The sequence below is a fragment of the Pseudopipra pipra genome, chromosome 4 (assembly GCF_036250125.1).
Source record: "Pseudopipra pipra isolate bDixPip1 chromosome 4, bDixPip1.hap1, whole genome shotgun sequence".
In the NCBI taxonomy this organism is placed as follows: Eukaryota; Metazoa; Chordata; class Aves; order Passeriformes; family Pipridae; genus Pseudopipra; species Pseudopipra pipra.
Genome location: NC_087552.1, coordinates 48,675,149 through 48,690,890, shown reverse-complemented (window position 1 = coordinate 48,690,890; position 15,742 = coordinate 48,675,149). Strand labels below are relative to the sequence as shown.

Genomic DNA, 15,742 nt, shown 5'->3' with positions numbered 1-15,742 from the left:
GAGACAATATCTGGAGTATGAAGTTTTGGTCTCCATAGTACAAGACACACTCAAGCAGGTCCAGAGAAGGGTCACTACAATGGTTTAGGAGGCTAGAGAAAAGGATGCACAAGTAAAGGCTAAAGAAGACGGGTTTGCTTAATCTCAAGATATAAAAGTGGCGAGGAGTGTTACTTCCTGCCTTCGAGGATGTAATGAGTGATTACAGGGAAGACTGAATCAGATGCCTGGGAGATGCACAGGGAGAGGATAAGAAGCAATAGTCACACACTGCAGCAAGTGAAAAATCAAACTGTGCATAAAGGAGAACATTTTCTTCACAAGGGTGGTAAGATCAGTGCAGGGTACCCAGACAGGCTGTGGAATTGCCATCTTTGGACATATTCAAAATTCAGCTGAACAAAGTCCAACATATCTAGTTGTTTTAAAGCTGTCCTTGATTTGAGCATGGGGTTATTCTACAGTTCATCCCTATTTGTTGATACCACTCATTCTGTGCTATGATGGAAGCAGTCATCAAAAAGGGCAAACTTTCTGCCAAGCCTTTTCAGTCAGCTTCATATTTACATAATTCTTTCTCCAGGATCCTTGATAAGAAAGGATGCATGTCTGTGCTCTTAAAATGAGCCTTCTGCCACTGCCTTATCTTCTCTTTACCACCAAGCTTCTGTCACGCTGTTGCCTCCAAATCAATAGCTGTTTCCAAGCCCAGTAAGCACTACATTCACTCCTCAACCTGCACAGGATTCACACCAAGAGCATAAGTACTAACTCCTCATAAATCGCATTTCTTTCAAGTATAGGAATCTCCATGTGCTAGATGGAAAAAGAAGGGATGGATAAATTGCAAAATATGCATATGGGCATCACACCTCACATAGTTCCAGCTATTCTAAGGTATGTTTGTTTTTTCTTTTGAGTAATTGTTTTGTGCTCTCAGATGCTACTCTGAATATTGGCAGATGAGAGTGAAAAAAATGAATTGGCCCACCACTCAACTTGAAAGAAATACAATGATTAGTGCAAAGATGGGTCCTCAGCTGGTGATGTTTCTAAACAACACTACATACAAATGCAGTGTCACTTACTGATGAAAACCAAGCTTCTGCTCCTGAATCTCTCTCCATCTCAGCTATTTTGTCATATCTCCTGAAAAACAGATTAATTCATTGGCGGGAATACCAGTGTCCTTCATCTTTTCTGTTATATCTAATGAGTTACAGAGATTATCTGAAAAGTTTGGTTGCTTAAGAAAAACAGCAGAAGGCTTCACACTCTTTAAACATCTGGAGCTTGGAGCAACATTTCTGTAGACTGGCAAACCCAAATGACTATCTGAAGATGGGATCTATTTAGTTAGTTAGGTGAACCCTTTACAGGGTCGAATCCCTGAGCTTCAGCCTGATGTAACGCTGCAAGGTGAAACAGCCATAATATCAATTTCTTTCTACAGCTCTCAATGTGGTAATTACTATTCAGAGAGACCATCTTCATTAACAGTTATCAGGGAAAGCTTAACCCCATTACACTCAAAGACCATTCCCCCAGAAATGCAAAGACCTATACAGAAGCTCCCCAAATAGGAACATATCCAAAACTTACAGAAACACTTCAAAGTCTTCAAAAACATTTAGCACACTGAGAAGCAAAACGCCTTCCAGCCTCTGGGGGTGAGTGATGCAACAAAACATCTGCTATATTGACCATCAGTGAGGTTGGGAACATTTGCTTCAGGTCAAGACTACGTTTTTAGCTGCACTACAGGGAGAAATCAGGAACTTAGTATTGCAATAGGCAGGAAAAAACAAGTCCACTTGGCTAGAAAGTCCTACACTGCAGGACTTCTGTTACATTTCATGAGACAAAGAGCAGACTAATTTAACTCAGGAACCGCCTGCTCAGGATCCAGGCTGCACAATGGAAGGAGTTCAGGTCAGAGAAAATCAGCATCCCCTCTCCTTGGAAAAGTGCCCTGAGAAGATGAAGGAGCCCTTGGAGCAGCACCGTGAGACCTACTGTCAAGAATTTGGGACTCCACAGCCAGGCCTGTTTCGGTTGAGTTATCCCAAAAGCTAAACAACATTACAGTCCAATGCAACTTTTCATTAAAAAACCCCAAAAATCGCACATTTTATATTCTTTATGTTTTCAGATAAAGTATTGATCTATATAGTCCATTTTAACATACTGTTCTAACTCAAAATGTTATTTCATATATCTAAACTAAAATGTCAGCATCTTCCCATTTCTACCCAAACCAATTTTAAAGTTCAATTCAATCCATACAAACCAACCCGTCTGAAAAAGTCACAGTACTTTTTATTACCTCACAAAGACTGAGGCTTTGCTAAATTTATAGTCAGATTGGTTTTTAAAACTGTATTTGTACAGTTCAAATGGAAAGAAACCAAATGGCTTTTCTTTTGCTAACAAGGGTTTGTGTAACAGCACACTGCACTTCATTCCTGTTACTATATCAGTGTTTTGACTTTCATCAGTCTCCATGCCAGTAAAAAGACACAATAAAGGAATTCAGACTTGATCAAGGTTTACTGTGCTCTTTTCAAAGAGAAGAGCAAGGGTGTTGCTAAAGCCACAAAAGAACAATAGTAGCAAAGTTTCTACCGCTGCCAAGTACTATGCTAATAGCAAAGCTTTAAAAGAGAGATTCACAGGCTGCCATGCTCAGAGGATGATTAAGATATGCATCAGTCCTGTGAAGAACGGAAGTAGAGGAATGTAAAAAGCAGCAACCTCTCCACTGCCTCAAAGCAGCCTCCTTACAGTGACTTACTAAGAGGTGGGCAGAAGTAATCCCTATCCAGTATCTGCAATCTCATGTGAATTTAGCACAATGCTATAAATCTCACCAAAAAGCTATTAAGACAATCCTCTAAACTGTTGTCCAAATAGCTTTTCAAAAAAATATTTAATTCTTTAAATAAAATACATTGTTTTAAATACCAGGATTTTTATTATGCCAAAATAATTTACACCTACAAATTTACACCTACACAATGGGATATCTGAACAGATTTTATCAAGTATTTATCAGCATTCACCTGGGTATCTAAATCACAAATGCAACTACCTCAGAGGCAAAATGTAGTTCTTAAAAAGCCTTGTTTGTTGGCTTTAGGGGTTTTTTTACAGTGTTTGTGTGTATATATAGATTGACATGGAATATTTTGGTGCCTTTTTATTTAAATTGCATCTAGATAAGGACAGCTATACCTGTTTACATGCAAACACATACTGTTTTGAGAAATGTAGCTAGCTGAAAGAGTTAAGGCAAAACTTAGATGTAACTACTATATTGGTAACATGGTTTCATCCTGTAAAGAAGGAGTTCAGCATCCACATGCCCACAGTAAGCAGTATCAAACAAACACTCCCCAAAAGTCAATAATGACAGCATTACTCAACTCCAAGGAAATTACATCTTAAAAACCATTATACTCATATTATGTATTTGTGGATTAAACTAATTAAGCAGTATGTAAACTGGATGTAGCACATCCAGTACAGCTTTTGTGCTGGCTGGAATTCTGCACAATGCTCATGCCTGCCTTCTCCAGGGCTGACATCAGAAAATCAAATATGCTCCATAGCTATGCAGCTCAGGTTTTGTTCTGCAAATAAAGGGGAAAGCAGTTACACAGTTTTATGTTCTAGCTGGTTTTATGGACCAACACTTGGCATTTTGTCTCCTTCTGTGATGCAGTTTCCTAAGACTTGAAATTCTTCTTTCAAGAAGAAACAGCATTTTAAAATGCTTGCAATGAACAGCTCTGAACAGCTTACTACCCTCCATCACTTGATGAAGTTTGTAACAGCAACATAGTTCTTTCACTCACAAAGTGAGTGACAGATAAAATATGCTCTTTTCTCAGATACACATGGAAGGAAAAAAAGAAACAAAAAAAAAAGCAAATCTTCCTTGAAGATCCTATAAGACCACTTAATGGTCCACCTGAACACCTGAGTATGACAGAGCTACAGAAAAAGGTCAGAATCCTGCTGTATTTACAAATGTCAAGGAGATGGTCTTAAATTTGAAACTGTGCTTGCTCCAAGAATCCATCCACCAAAACTTACAACTTTAACCACCTTCTTTCCATAGACTCCTTCCGAAACAATTAACAGAACTTTCAGACATCCCCACTACCACTTTCCTTAATACAACTAATAAAATGGATATGCATATTGTGAGAAATATCTCTAATTAAAATTTCGGAGACTGCCAAATAAAGTGAAACAAAGAACTTTATTAACAGCGCTGGGTGCACCAAACTCGTGACCTGGTTCGAGCACACCTGATTGGGAGCAGACAAGCCTTTTTAAGGTCTCTTGATTTACATAACCACTCCCTCGCACCTGCCATGCCAGGCCCTGCTCCCCTCTCCCTCAAAAGGCAATCTTTGCCTTTTGGTACAGTTCATTGGTTGTTCCCATCCACCTATCAGGTTGTTTCCCTGCCCCTGGCCACATGGTCCCCTGGCAGTGAGCCCAAATTGGTCTCACTGCCTTACATACTTTCCGATTCGCCTTCTTACTAGACCAGTAAGCAAAACAGTAAGTCAGCAGTAGTAACAGTGACCAGAACAACCAGAACAATAAGAACAGCAAACAAGGTAGTAAGCAGCAGTCAGTAACAGTGACCAGAACAACTTGCAACCCACCAACTCCTGACCACAAAATGGCTCTTCAATCTCCTCAAATGACCTCCAGGTATCTCAACATGAGGTAACCATGGAAATCCCTGCTTCTAACAAAACCATCTTATTTATTTCTCACAATATCAAGAACATCTGAAAGCAATGCTCCAATCCACCCAGTTCAAAAAATGTGATCAAAATTGTTTCCTTTTTTCCTCTTTCTTCTCCTTCCTCAGAACTCCTCTCTCCACTCCTGCTGATTTCAATGGAAGCAGATGGAGTTCCCAGTGGCCTGCAGACATTTAGAGGTGTTGGAGAGAAGATATGAGTCCCCTTCTACAGTTTTCCTACTGTCCTTCCCTCTCAGGAGGAGGCAGACACATTCAGAAGGTACCAAAAAGCAAAAACTTGAGCTGCGTGTCCTCCCACAACTGTCAGAGCTCCTGCCACACGCAGCCAGGCAGAGAAAGAGGAAAGCTGGGCATCAGGCACATTGCTTGCAGGGAAACATGGGCAAGCACATGCACACCTCAGAGCAGTGAGCAGCCTTTCAAAGCCCAGAAAACAACTGAATTTATTTCCTTTACACTGAAAATATGAAAACAGGATGGGATCGAGTTTCCAATCACTTCACAGGGCTCCCATGCTGCCAGTGTCACACGTGATGCGGTTTTTCAGGCAGGTGGCCACTGCAGGAGGGCTTGGCTACACCAAATGTAATTCAAAGCTTTGCTTTCAAATGTAATTCACTCCTTATTTCCAAGGGGGAAAAAAGGCAAGAAAGTAGTAGTAAGGAAAATACTCTAACCATCTGACACAGCCGGTCTTAGTAATGAGAGTAAAAGGAAACTTTCATGCTAGAAAAACTCACTGACATTTAATATTAGAGCCATAAAAAACTAAGAAAATATCCTAAGTGTTGGGAAAACCAATGTGCAATTCACTGAGATCTTCCAGTACATGCAGAACCTGAGGTAAAATCATAAAAACTCAAGTCTAAGCACAGAGCAGAGTGAAAGCATTTCCCTTCTCTCCAGCCAATGTTGCCTCATATCACAGCTGCAGTGGAAGGAACCTTTCAAGAAAACACAGCAATCAGGACCAGAACAGGCCACTAGAATTTTTTCTGTCTCAGCAAATGCAGCAATTGATAAACAACACAATTTTCAGCTTCCTGACAGAGAACTAAGATGTTCTGTAGCACGATGAACAAGCAATGAATGATGTAAAAATGCAGATCTGTTTTAAAAAGTCATTAATAAATATATGTCATCACACAGTGTGACATCTGGGCGTGAGTTTTGAGTTTTCTGCATTTATGCTCAATAAGAATTTTTTATTTTGGTGACTGTAGTGCCCTCCTTTCTTTGTTTCTCATTTTATCCCTGTTTATCATTTACAAGACTGCCTCTAATTTTATTTCACCCTTTGAAGTTCAACTACAAAGTTAACAACTGATTATGATACTAGTGCAAGATAAATATACAATTTACAAAAGAACAAAATTCCATAAACATTAGTTTATGCTACATTTCAAAAAAAAACAAGACAAAAAAATAAAAAATTTGTTTCACCATCAACTCCTAAATGTTTCTGTACGGTACTAATTGGGCCCGCATACATTAGACATTTAGACTGCCATCTCTAAGTGTCACCTACTATGATTAAGAACCAGGTTATTGCAGCCTTCACTGTATACCACAGGAAGGAGATACAGAAGAAAGGGTGGCATTCACACAAAGGAGCAAAGGTCATTAGATGGATTGTTGCCTCTCAAAGACAAGAAGTAATTACTTTTATAACAAAGATGAGTTTCAATGTTAATAATAATTTTTTTAATGGTGCATGTCATACAAGAACATGGGGGCTTCTTAACTTTATTATGGTGAATACTGATACGTACATTGAAAGCTTAAACAGGATTTTATTCTTTACTGTCCCTTGCCTCCTTCAGACAAATTTGTAATAGCCCTCTCACAGTTGCTCCTTTTCCATTTCTTTAAAACAGCTTACAGCATTAATGTTACATAAATTTAGAATTTCTGATTAATAATCTACCTGTTATTTTTAAAGACCATACAATATATTACATGTTATAGTTATTAAGAGTTCATGAGTTGGCTGTACATCTAATTCTTCTAGAATATCTTGGCAGTTTACTCTGGAGTCACAGATAAAAGTCTATTGCTCTTATTCCATGAGGACCTTTCTCTCTTGATGAAAAGTTCAGCATAAAATAGTCCCAAGAGTACATACAATACAGAAAAACACTGCTGTATAGACCAATACCAGTTTTTATAAAACTAACATTATATCAATTCCTCCATATCACTGAGTATGGTATATAACGAGAATGAGGTTCTAAAAGCGCTATTGGAAGTCATTATGTTTTAATCTGTATCTCTAACATTTTGAAGAATTCAGGTTTAAAGAGTGTCTAGACGTGTTTTTCAGCTTAAACTCTCTTGAGCCAGGCAGCCTTACTTCACGTAAAACTCACTACCTATGTAATGCAACTACTACCTATATAAAGTAATCATATGTAAGATCTGCACAACTTCTATCAATTGCTATTTACAATGCCTGCTTTCAGGACACAAACCCTGCTGGCTTTTTAAGAAAACCTAAATTCTCATGCTTTGCAAAATACAGACAAGTAGCACTGCTAATCATTCGCATATCCCTTTAAAACCCTCCTTCTAGAAACCCACTGCTTCTTCATGGCTCTTGATCTTTTTAAGGTTGTTGTATTTAAAACAAAATAAAATTGTGTCTCACTTATATATTAGAAAGATCCTATGGTAGCCACAATGCTCACCTGAAATCTGCTGACAAGGATGGGGGTGAACCAAGGATGGGTGAGTTTTTTCCAAGAGGGTTACGTCAGGAAGGCTATGTCACATTACTCACCCATGCTCATCTTAATAGGTAAATTTTCTCTGCTTGCAGCCTCCACAAGGTGTCTCCTGGCCTCCATCACAGCTTCCTTTTGTTTGAGGTTCATGAAGGACTCCCAGAGAGCTTTGGCAGCTGGATCACTATAAGAATATGACAGGGTTACACTAAACAATGCTTGAATAATGGAGTCGGCTTAAGACAACATTTATATTTTGAGATGAGTGCTTCTACTTAGTAATCTCTGAGGTGGGCAGGATACAAGCAAAAATAAAGTGATATAAAAGCTTGATTATTCTTACCAGAACAGTTGCTACAGTTTTAGAAAAAGGAAGCTAGATTTTTTTGCTGCCAATTATAAAGCATTAGAATTTACGTATAATAATTAAGCATGTAATCCTCAAAGTAACCACTACTGTTTAACCATGGGAATAGCAGAAACAGTCCAAACTACTTCAGCTACCAAAAAGCTATGGAAAGGATAGGCTCTAGCTTCATCATGAGAGTTTAAATCCCAAAGCCAGTACTTCCAATTCTGAAGGCTGTTGGTATGAACTGATGAACTTCCAACACTCTGGATTCATGGATTCTCCATACATGAAAAGAATAATGCATAGCAGAATATAACTGTTCTTATGATTGCTGTATTTAGAGATTCCTTTTTATCGTTGCTGTTGCTAAACTTAAATTAGGCTTTTATGTAGCTCATTTGCACTCAGTTCCCTGTCAGTCTTCTCTCTCCTCCAGGAAGCTGCATTTGTTGCTGGTGTGAATGAATTCAGTGTTTTCTCAGTGGCAGGGGAGGAGAAGGGAGGAAAAACCCTTGCTTGGGGCTAAAGCCACACATTGAGATTAACCATGTAGAATTTTTTTTTTAATTTATTTTCTATTTTAAAGAAAAAGCTTCCCTCTGTTTTTTCTTCAGGAGACACTTAACTCCTAAATATGTTTTGATGTAATTTAAAACAGGCTTATAAAAATGCCAAAACAAGCTTTGTTTCATGGAAAATAAGACACCCCAATAATTCATTTGATAGCCATTACAGAGCAGCTGTGCTTATGCTCTGTTGCAACATCAGGGCTGTATTTAGCAAATCTGAGCTGTCTCCCAAATCAGGTAAGAGGATTGCCAACCCCACTCCAGACATCCTAGAAACCCACATCCTCTGTTAAAGCCTGAGTGGGTGGAAGGACCATGGGAAGAGCGTTGAGTTACTCTTCTTCTGAACTAATTGTAAATGACTAGGAAGAGCAAATTTCACCCTACTGCCATGCTTTAAGAAAAAAAATAAAATAAAATTAAATATTAAATGAAATTTAAAAATTAAATTTCCAGTAACAGGGGCAGGAGGCAGCACCTCCCAAAAGCAGCCGGGACATCTGCAGCAAATCCCTCTACTCCATCGCCAAGTGGGATCTGAGCACTGATGCTTCAACTGTTCATGGGCAGCGGCTCCAAAGGGATTCCTCACAAGAAAACGCACACTGATATTTAACATACAATAGTGCAAGAAATAAGGAACATATTTCCAAAGCAACTAGATGCTTCAACACAATACGAAAAATTTCTTTATGGAAAGGGTTGTCAAGCATTGGAACAGGCTCCCTAGGGAAATGGTGGAGTCACTGTACCTGGAAGCATTCAAAAACCAAGCAGATGTGGCACTTTGTGATATGGTTTAGTGGGCATAGGCGTACTCAGTCAGAGGTTGGACTTGATGATCTTGGAGGTCTTTTCCAACCTTAATGACTCTATGATTCTATGATCCTCAGGTATGCTATTTTTATACACTATCTACTCAACTCTGATGCAGTCCTCCCCACCAGGCATCACTCTTAAATGCAGCCTATTGATCCTGTTCACAGGGTATGTCTCACTGTCATTTACAACTGTGCCTCACATTTGAATTTTACAAGGCCACTGCCTTGCCTGTTAACTAATCCGTTCCTGAACACGCAGTTGCAATACCAAATCGAGAGAGACCAGGAATTGGGCCTAAATGAGCAGGAAGCTAGTGTTAAAAAAACTTTTTTCCCTACTTGGAAGAAAACTCAAGCTTCTTTTCAAGATTTTTAATCTGTTCTTATTTTCAAAATTCTCTTCATGACCAAAAATGTAAGCAGAGAGTCTCACATAAACACAGATGCCAGGAGCTAAGCCTTTCAAAAAAAGGAAAACAGGCAACATAAGGAAGCTAAAATAAAAGCCTCCGAAATTTTGCACATTTTTGTAGTCTCATCTTTCTTACTCCTGTACTTCATAAAGATATTTAGCAAACAATAAAGTGTGGAAAATTCATCCCCAAAACATCTATAAACCTCAGTAAAAGTAAGAATGTACATAAGGTTACACCATTTTTCCAGCTGTTATCCTTGCTTTCTGCTCTCCCTTTCCACACCATGTGTTGATTAGTCCTGTCACTTTAGACAGCAAGGTCTTTGAAAGCATCATGCACTATATTTGTATAATCACTACAAGTCCCTGTTTCAGCTGGTACTTCTACTTGTTAATATTTTAAACTATAATACCCCTCCAAAATAACAGACTAAATATTTTAAACTAAACAAAACCCTAAAAATATATGAATAAGTCATACTAATGCTTTAAGGAAAAAAAAAAGGGAGGGGTGTTGACTTGCTTTTTGCTTCTTAATTTCTTTCTTCCTCCTTTAGCCACAGTAGGTTTTCTTTAATCCCAAGGACTAAAGTTTGAGGGATCCCTGAGGGCTGCTTTAATACACCAAAAATAGCAGAAAGCAAAACAACTGTGGTACAGCCTAAAAGCAGATGGGAGTCAACCACACTCCTGCATGCTTGCATCTCTGTGTAATCTATCGAGTTTCTGTAGACATTTTTCTTCCCACTGCTTTGCAGAATACCTAGTAGTTTAGGTATCATATATAAAACAATATATAAACAGGATGCGATCAATATATATCAATAGCTAACACAGTCAACTGACTAGGTCAACCCAGAGAAAGCAACAGTTCCTAAACTCAGCCTTTTTTATTTTTTTTTTAATAGGGAAAAAGAGCCACAAGAGTACTTCTATGTTTTCTGCTGCAAACACTTTTCCTGTTCCCCCTCTATTACCCTTTCCGAGAAGGGCTTTTGCTTTGAAACTGCCCGTTCCTAACTTTCATCAGTGAGAAGACAGGAATGACTGCTGGGAATGAGTCAGTAGGATGCAGTACAGGGATGTGGTATTGCCTCCTGCCTGATCTGAGAAGTTACCACATTTTCCTTTTAGAGATTTCTAACACTTGGGCAATATGTTATCTTATCTTCCCCTTTTGGTGAGACATTTGTCTGCGACTGCCTTCCAGCCCTTGTCATGGTGCCCTTCCCCTCCTCTTTTTCTCATCTGAGTTCCTCTGCTTTGGTCCAAATGCCCTAATCCAGTGATACTGGTAATCAGTGATTTGTATGGGATCTAGTACCCCAATTCAAATTTCTCTTTTCTCTTGCATTCCTTGACCTCCCAAGACTTATTTATTGATTTTACAGATTATCTAGTAAACCGTTGCACTCTGAAAGTAGTTTTCTGAAACTAAATAGTTTGGGGTTTTTAAAATACTTTATGCATTACAAAACCCTTAAAGATATCGTCTGAAGGATGAGTTTTTGCTTGAGAAAAAATAAATTCTTAACAGTTATACTACAGTGCAGCTCAGGAACTCAAAACCACCCTTCAAAATAAATGTCACAAAATTAGGAACATATTAGTGCATTTAAAATTTTAGTGCATTAAAATATTAGTGCATTAAAAATTCTGTGCATTTCTATTAAAAAATGTTTTGCAGGGCACTGCAAGCCTGAGAAAGAGAACACTAAAATTCAGAGGCCTGTGAGATTAACCAGTTTCACCAAGAAATCTGGAGTTTTGCTCATGAGTTTGATACCCTGTCCCTTCCTTTAGTTGTTATGGTCATTGTACCTATTAACCAGTCATCTCAGAAAACAGAATTTAATAGAAACAAGTGTAGCAGTTACCTGATAGAAAATTGGAAGTTTATTAATCAAAAATACTGCATTATGTCCAGAGATAAAGCTGAAGTCTGTGAAAAGCCCCATCAGACACAGCTATACCATTCTATATACATAAAGCAGCCTTTGACAGACATTTGATAATTGCAAATTTCTCCCTTCCCCTCCTACACAAACACACATTTTTTTTAATGAGTCATTCTCTGTTACAAAACTAATTAACACTTAACTGCATATAATTCATACTTTAAAACAACAATAAAGAAGGATATAAACAAAGAGGGAGAAATCTAGACAACTAAAAGATGCAGCTTCCCTACTGGTATTTGCATGCAGTTTTCAAAACTGAATCGTGAAGACAAAGAGGGGAAAAAGGACCAAATCATCCGATCCATAATCTATATGAACCCTAAAATGAGACATCAACTGCCAATAGTGCCAGGAGAGGGGGGTTGATGAGAACCAGGTCAGAAAGACTGAGATGTTCCATGCTGACTGAAGATAGCTGCAGGTGCTTCAAAGCAGCTCTGATTTGCAGTCTTCAGAGGCACACTTTCTTTAATTAAAGATAGGAGAGGTGGAAAAACAAAAATCAGTAACAGAACAGTTTAGCCATGAAGTAGCTAACTAGCTGGCTTCCCAAATTTACAATAACCAAAGGAAAGACCAAACAATGAAGTCTGTTGTTCAATGGTAGCAAGATGCCAGGGCTACAAAGCCAAAGCCCTAAGCAGAAATAAGGGTGCAGTTTGGTAAGCAGTTCTTTTGGTGATGGTGTGCTAGCTTCAGCAACACTCACTGTAGGGGAGCTCGTTCTCATTCCCATGGAATGCCTTTCAGCAACACGTTCCATGGGGGACTACGCATTGAGTCAGACAGGAAAAAGTTGGTTATTTTTCAACACAGCTCAGATCACTATATTAATTTGCTTCATCTAGACATTTACAAGTTGAAAATCAAATCTCTAACCTTGCGTCTGTTAAAATAATTGTAACTTATTCTTTTGATCTGGTCTGGTCTAGTCCTGCAAGGACAATATTGCCAAGTTTATCTGACACAGAAAGTGCCCCTACCTACCTGTGATCGTCTGTAGGCTGTCTCAAAGCTACTAATTTTGAACATATTTGGGGAGAACAGGGGAGGTTGGTGACACCAAGATGTGCTATCACCAAGCTGGAAGCAGTAGTCTGGAAATAGGTGAAATCAAGTGCTAGTCAATGGAGAACAAACTCTCAGAGCAGATGCAAAACTAAAGTCAAAGACTTTAGTCTTTGACTAAAGAAGTGCACCTGGGGGCACCTCCCTGGGAGGTCCAATACACAACACCACAATTTTACCCTTGGCTGAAATGACTAGTGCTTTGTATAGAAAGATATTTACTTCCCGTACTGCTCCAGGTCTTCTCTATCACTTATAAATGTATCTATCACTAATGCAAGAGCAAAAGGGCAAGAAGCAATAAGCCTATACTAGAAAATAGGTCCATTCAATCACTAAGTATTCCTCATTTACAATTACGTTTTCAGAGACATAAATAGTCCATTCCTAGCCCCCTAAGCATTTATAATATTACTTTGCCAATATATTTCCTCAATCAGCATGAATAATTAACCAATAAGAACAAGTCAAACACTCTTGTCCAAGCAGCCTACCATAATCACCAAAATTATCAGCCACATCAGTAGTCTCTGGCAAGCCATTGCAAATTACTTTGATGTGATCTGATTCCCAGTCAAGGAACATAAAACTGACATGTACATTATCTATTACTGGATTTTTGTCTGGACTTCTTTGCCTAACAGGACAAGTTCAGGTCATCCTGTTTTCTCCTTATAAAACACTGGCATTTCTTTCAGTTACACGTAACCCTTGCCATGTTCCCAAGCTTACTGAAAAACAGGTCAAGAAGGCTCTTCCATAACCTTTTCAAAGGCCAAATTGAGAAATCAGTATCTATGTACAGTTTCCTTCCCAGATCTCCTCTTATTCAAATTAATAAAGGGGAAAAAATTGTACAGTTTTTCTTTGGTTTTAAACCTCTTGGGGTCAGGTGAAAGCACATCCAACACCAGAAAAAACAAATAACCAGGTGGAGAACATCATACAAGCAATATACTAAGGAAGGAAGAATAAGCAAATGTGGTTATTTCTACACCTGGCAAAGGGCAAAGGATTTCAAAGAGCAATTTGCTGACACAGGCTCTGAATAGGTGACAGAAAATAAATGTGACAGGGTTCAAAAATTAATCAACTGAAATGACAGAATTTCAGCATGACAAAGTCATCTTTGTACTTTCACAGATAAAAAAAAAATCAGAAAGAAAATTGTGATAGTCTCAACACGTGACAGATTCTGTGGTTACTGTATCAGCAAAACTTTCACCTTTCGTCTATGTAGCTTTATAGCTCAGCTGCCTCAGCTGCGCCTGTATATTTTCATAAGAGGAAGGGAGAAGGGAAAAATTCAGTAAAGATTAAATTAAAGCGTCATTAATACCACAAAGCTGCCCAAAACTGAGTGACTGCTAAAAAAAAAAACAAAAAAAAAAGTAAGCATGCTGCCAACTATTGCCTTTGCAATAACACATTTGTTTAAGGGCAATAAAACGTCCACACTAAGTGCACAGCACTTCAAAAAACAACACCAGGTGGTCAGAAGGCCATAACTATGAAGGACAAATCCATTGCTGGCAATATGTCATTTGAATACCGATAAACCAAAGAGAAGCACAAGCCTGCGATAAGATGCCGTGATCTGGCCGTGAGGCTGGAGAGAGGGGCCATGTATCAAGAGACATCCTCCCTCCTCCAACTACCCTGCTGTTTCCGAGACAGTGGAGGCTGCGCCAAGGCTACACGGATATACTGTGGATTCCCGGGGACAAGCGCCAGCACAGCAACTGTGGTGGGGATAGCCAAGTCCCTGGTCCCACCCCACTCCTTGCACAGTAGCCCCCCACTGGAAAGAACCAACAAGATGTGGAACACCCTCCCCTAAATAGCAGCTGCTCCAGGTCACAGGATCACGTGTGGAAGCTGCAGGGAATGCCGTGTGGATGAAAAGAGCTGACCTCCACATTGCCATGCTCCCAGGACACAGCTGGGCTCAGAGAATTAATCTGCTCTTAATTTCACCCTTCTAAAAGTGACCAAATGGCTCCAATACAATTTACCCAAAATTTTTCCATACAGAAACAGCTATCAGTATTTCCAGGAGTTCAGTTTCTAGCATGGCTGTGACTTGTGTGCATCCCGAGCACATGTACTTGATGGGCTAGCCAATGTGTTCAACTGAAGATTCAGCAGGAAAACACAAAATCCTCAATATTTTTATTTTTTAGATAAACGTAAATTGCACATCCTCAAAAGGGACTAAATCTATTTATTTCTAAGAAAGTAAAATAAATAAGTTTTAAAGTGGCCCTTAGCAGTGGACTGTAATTCTGCTGGTGGACATTTTGTAGTTGGAAGCTCAGCTCAGTCTAATTAAATGCCCCTCAGACAGTAGAAACTTGAACTATTTTCTGATCCATCCTAACCTGAGGAAAAAAGTAAACAAAAACCTCATGTCATCTTTGTATTGTGCTTGAAGAAAATTGCAGGAGCATGGATATCACCACCTTTGTCATAGATTAGTAAAAATATTGCAATGTGGCATAACACACAAAACATTTTAAAAAACAAGCTCTTCACAGCCCTTCAACTTAGAACATTATTCTCATATTCTCACTTAGATGTATGTTAAAATGCCTCCACGTACTAGTTTTTACGATTAGAACATATAAATGGTACCAAAAAAAAAAAAAAGTCCAACAGCCAACATTAAATAACACAAACATGTTTCTGAAGAATTTAATGGTTATTTCCCAGTTTCACTCCAAGCCCTCAAGCCACTTGGTGGGTGTAATCTGTCCTAGACTCAACTGTGGCTGTATACTTTGGCACAGAGTCAAAACAGAGAGGTTATTGTTTGATTTATATGCCAAGAGCCTCTTAGATAAAGGGCTAATGGCAGGCTGATAGATTCAGCCTTTGCATGTGGTGTTTATACAGACCCTTCTTTCCTCTCTCTCCTTTCTGCATATACTCCAGGAAGGCTGTGTCACATCAAGATCAAGTTAATTAATTAACTCATACTAGCATAATTTGATTGATAAAACAATTGATTCACTAAAGGTCATGGGGAGTGCTGTTAAAACACC

The 15,742-nt window shown here is 38.8% G+C and overlaps 2 protein-coding genes across 2 annotated transcripts in view; both read right to left on the bottom strand.

The window, feature by feature from the left end:
* CHIC2 (cysteine rich hydrophobic domain 2) overlaps positions 1 to 15,742 on the bottom strand; it is a 515,980-nt gene that overhangs the window by 165,926 nt on the left and 334,312 nt on the right. The window lies entirely within an intron of this gene.
* Positions 1 to 15,742, bottom strand: part of SCFD2 (sec1 family domain containing 2) — a 190,626-nt gene that overhangs the window by 149,514 nt on the left and 25,370 nt on the right. Inside the window, exon 3 of the mRNA XM_064653959.1 lies at positions 7,569 to 7,696. Coding sequence (XP_064510029.1) covers positions 7,569 to 7,696 — 128 coding nt within the window. The remainder of the gene's footprint in view (positions 1 to 7,568; positions 7,697 to 15,742) is intronic.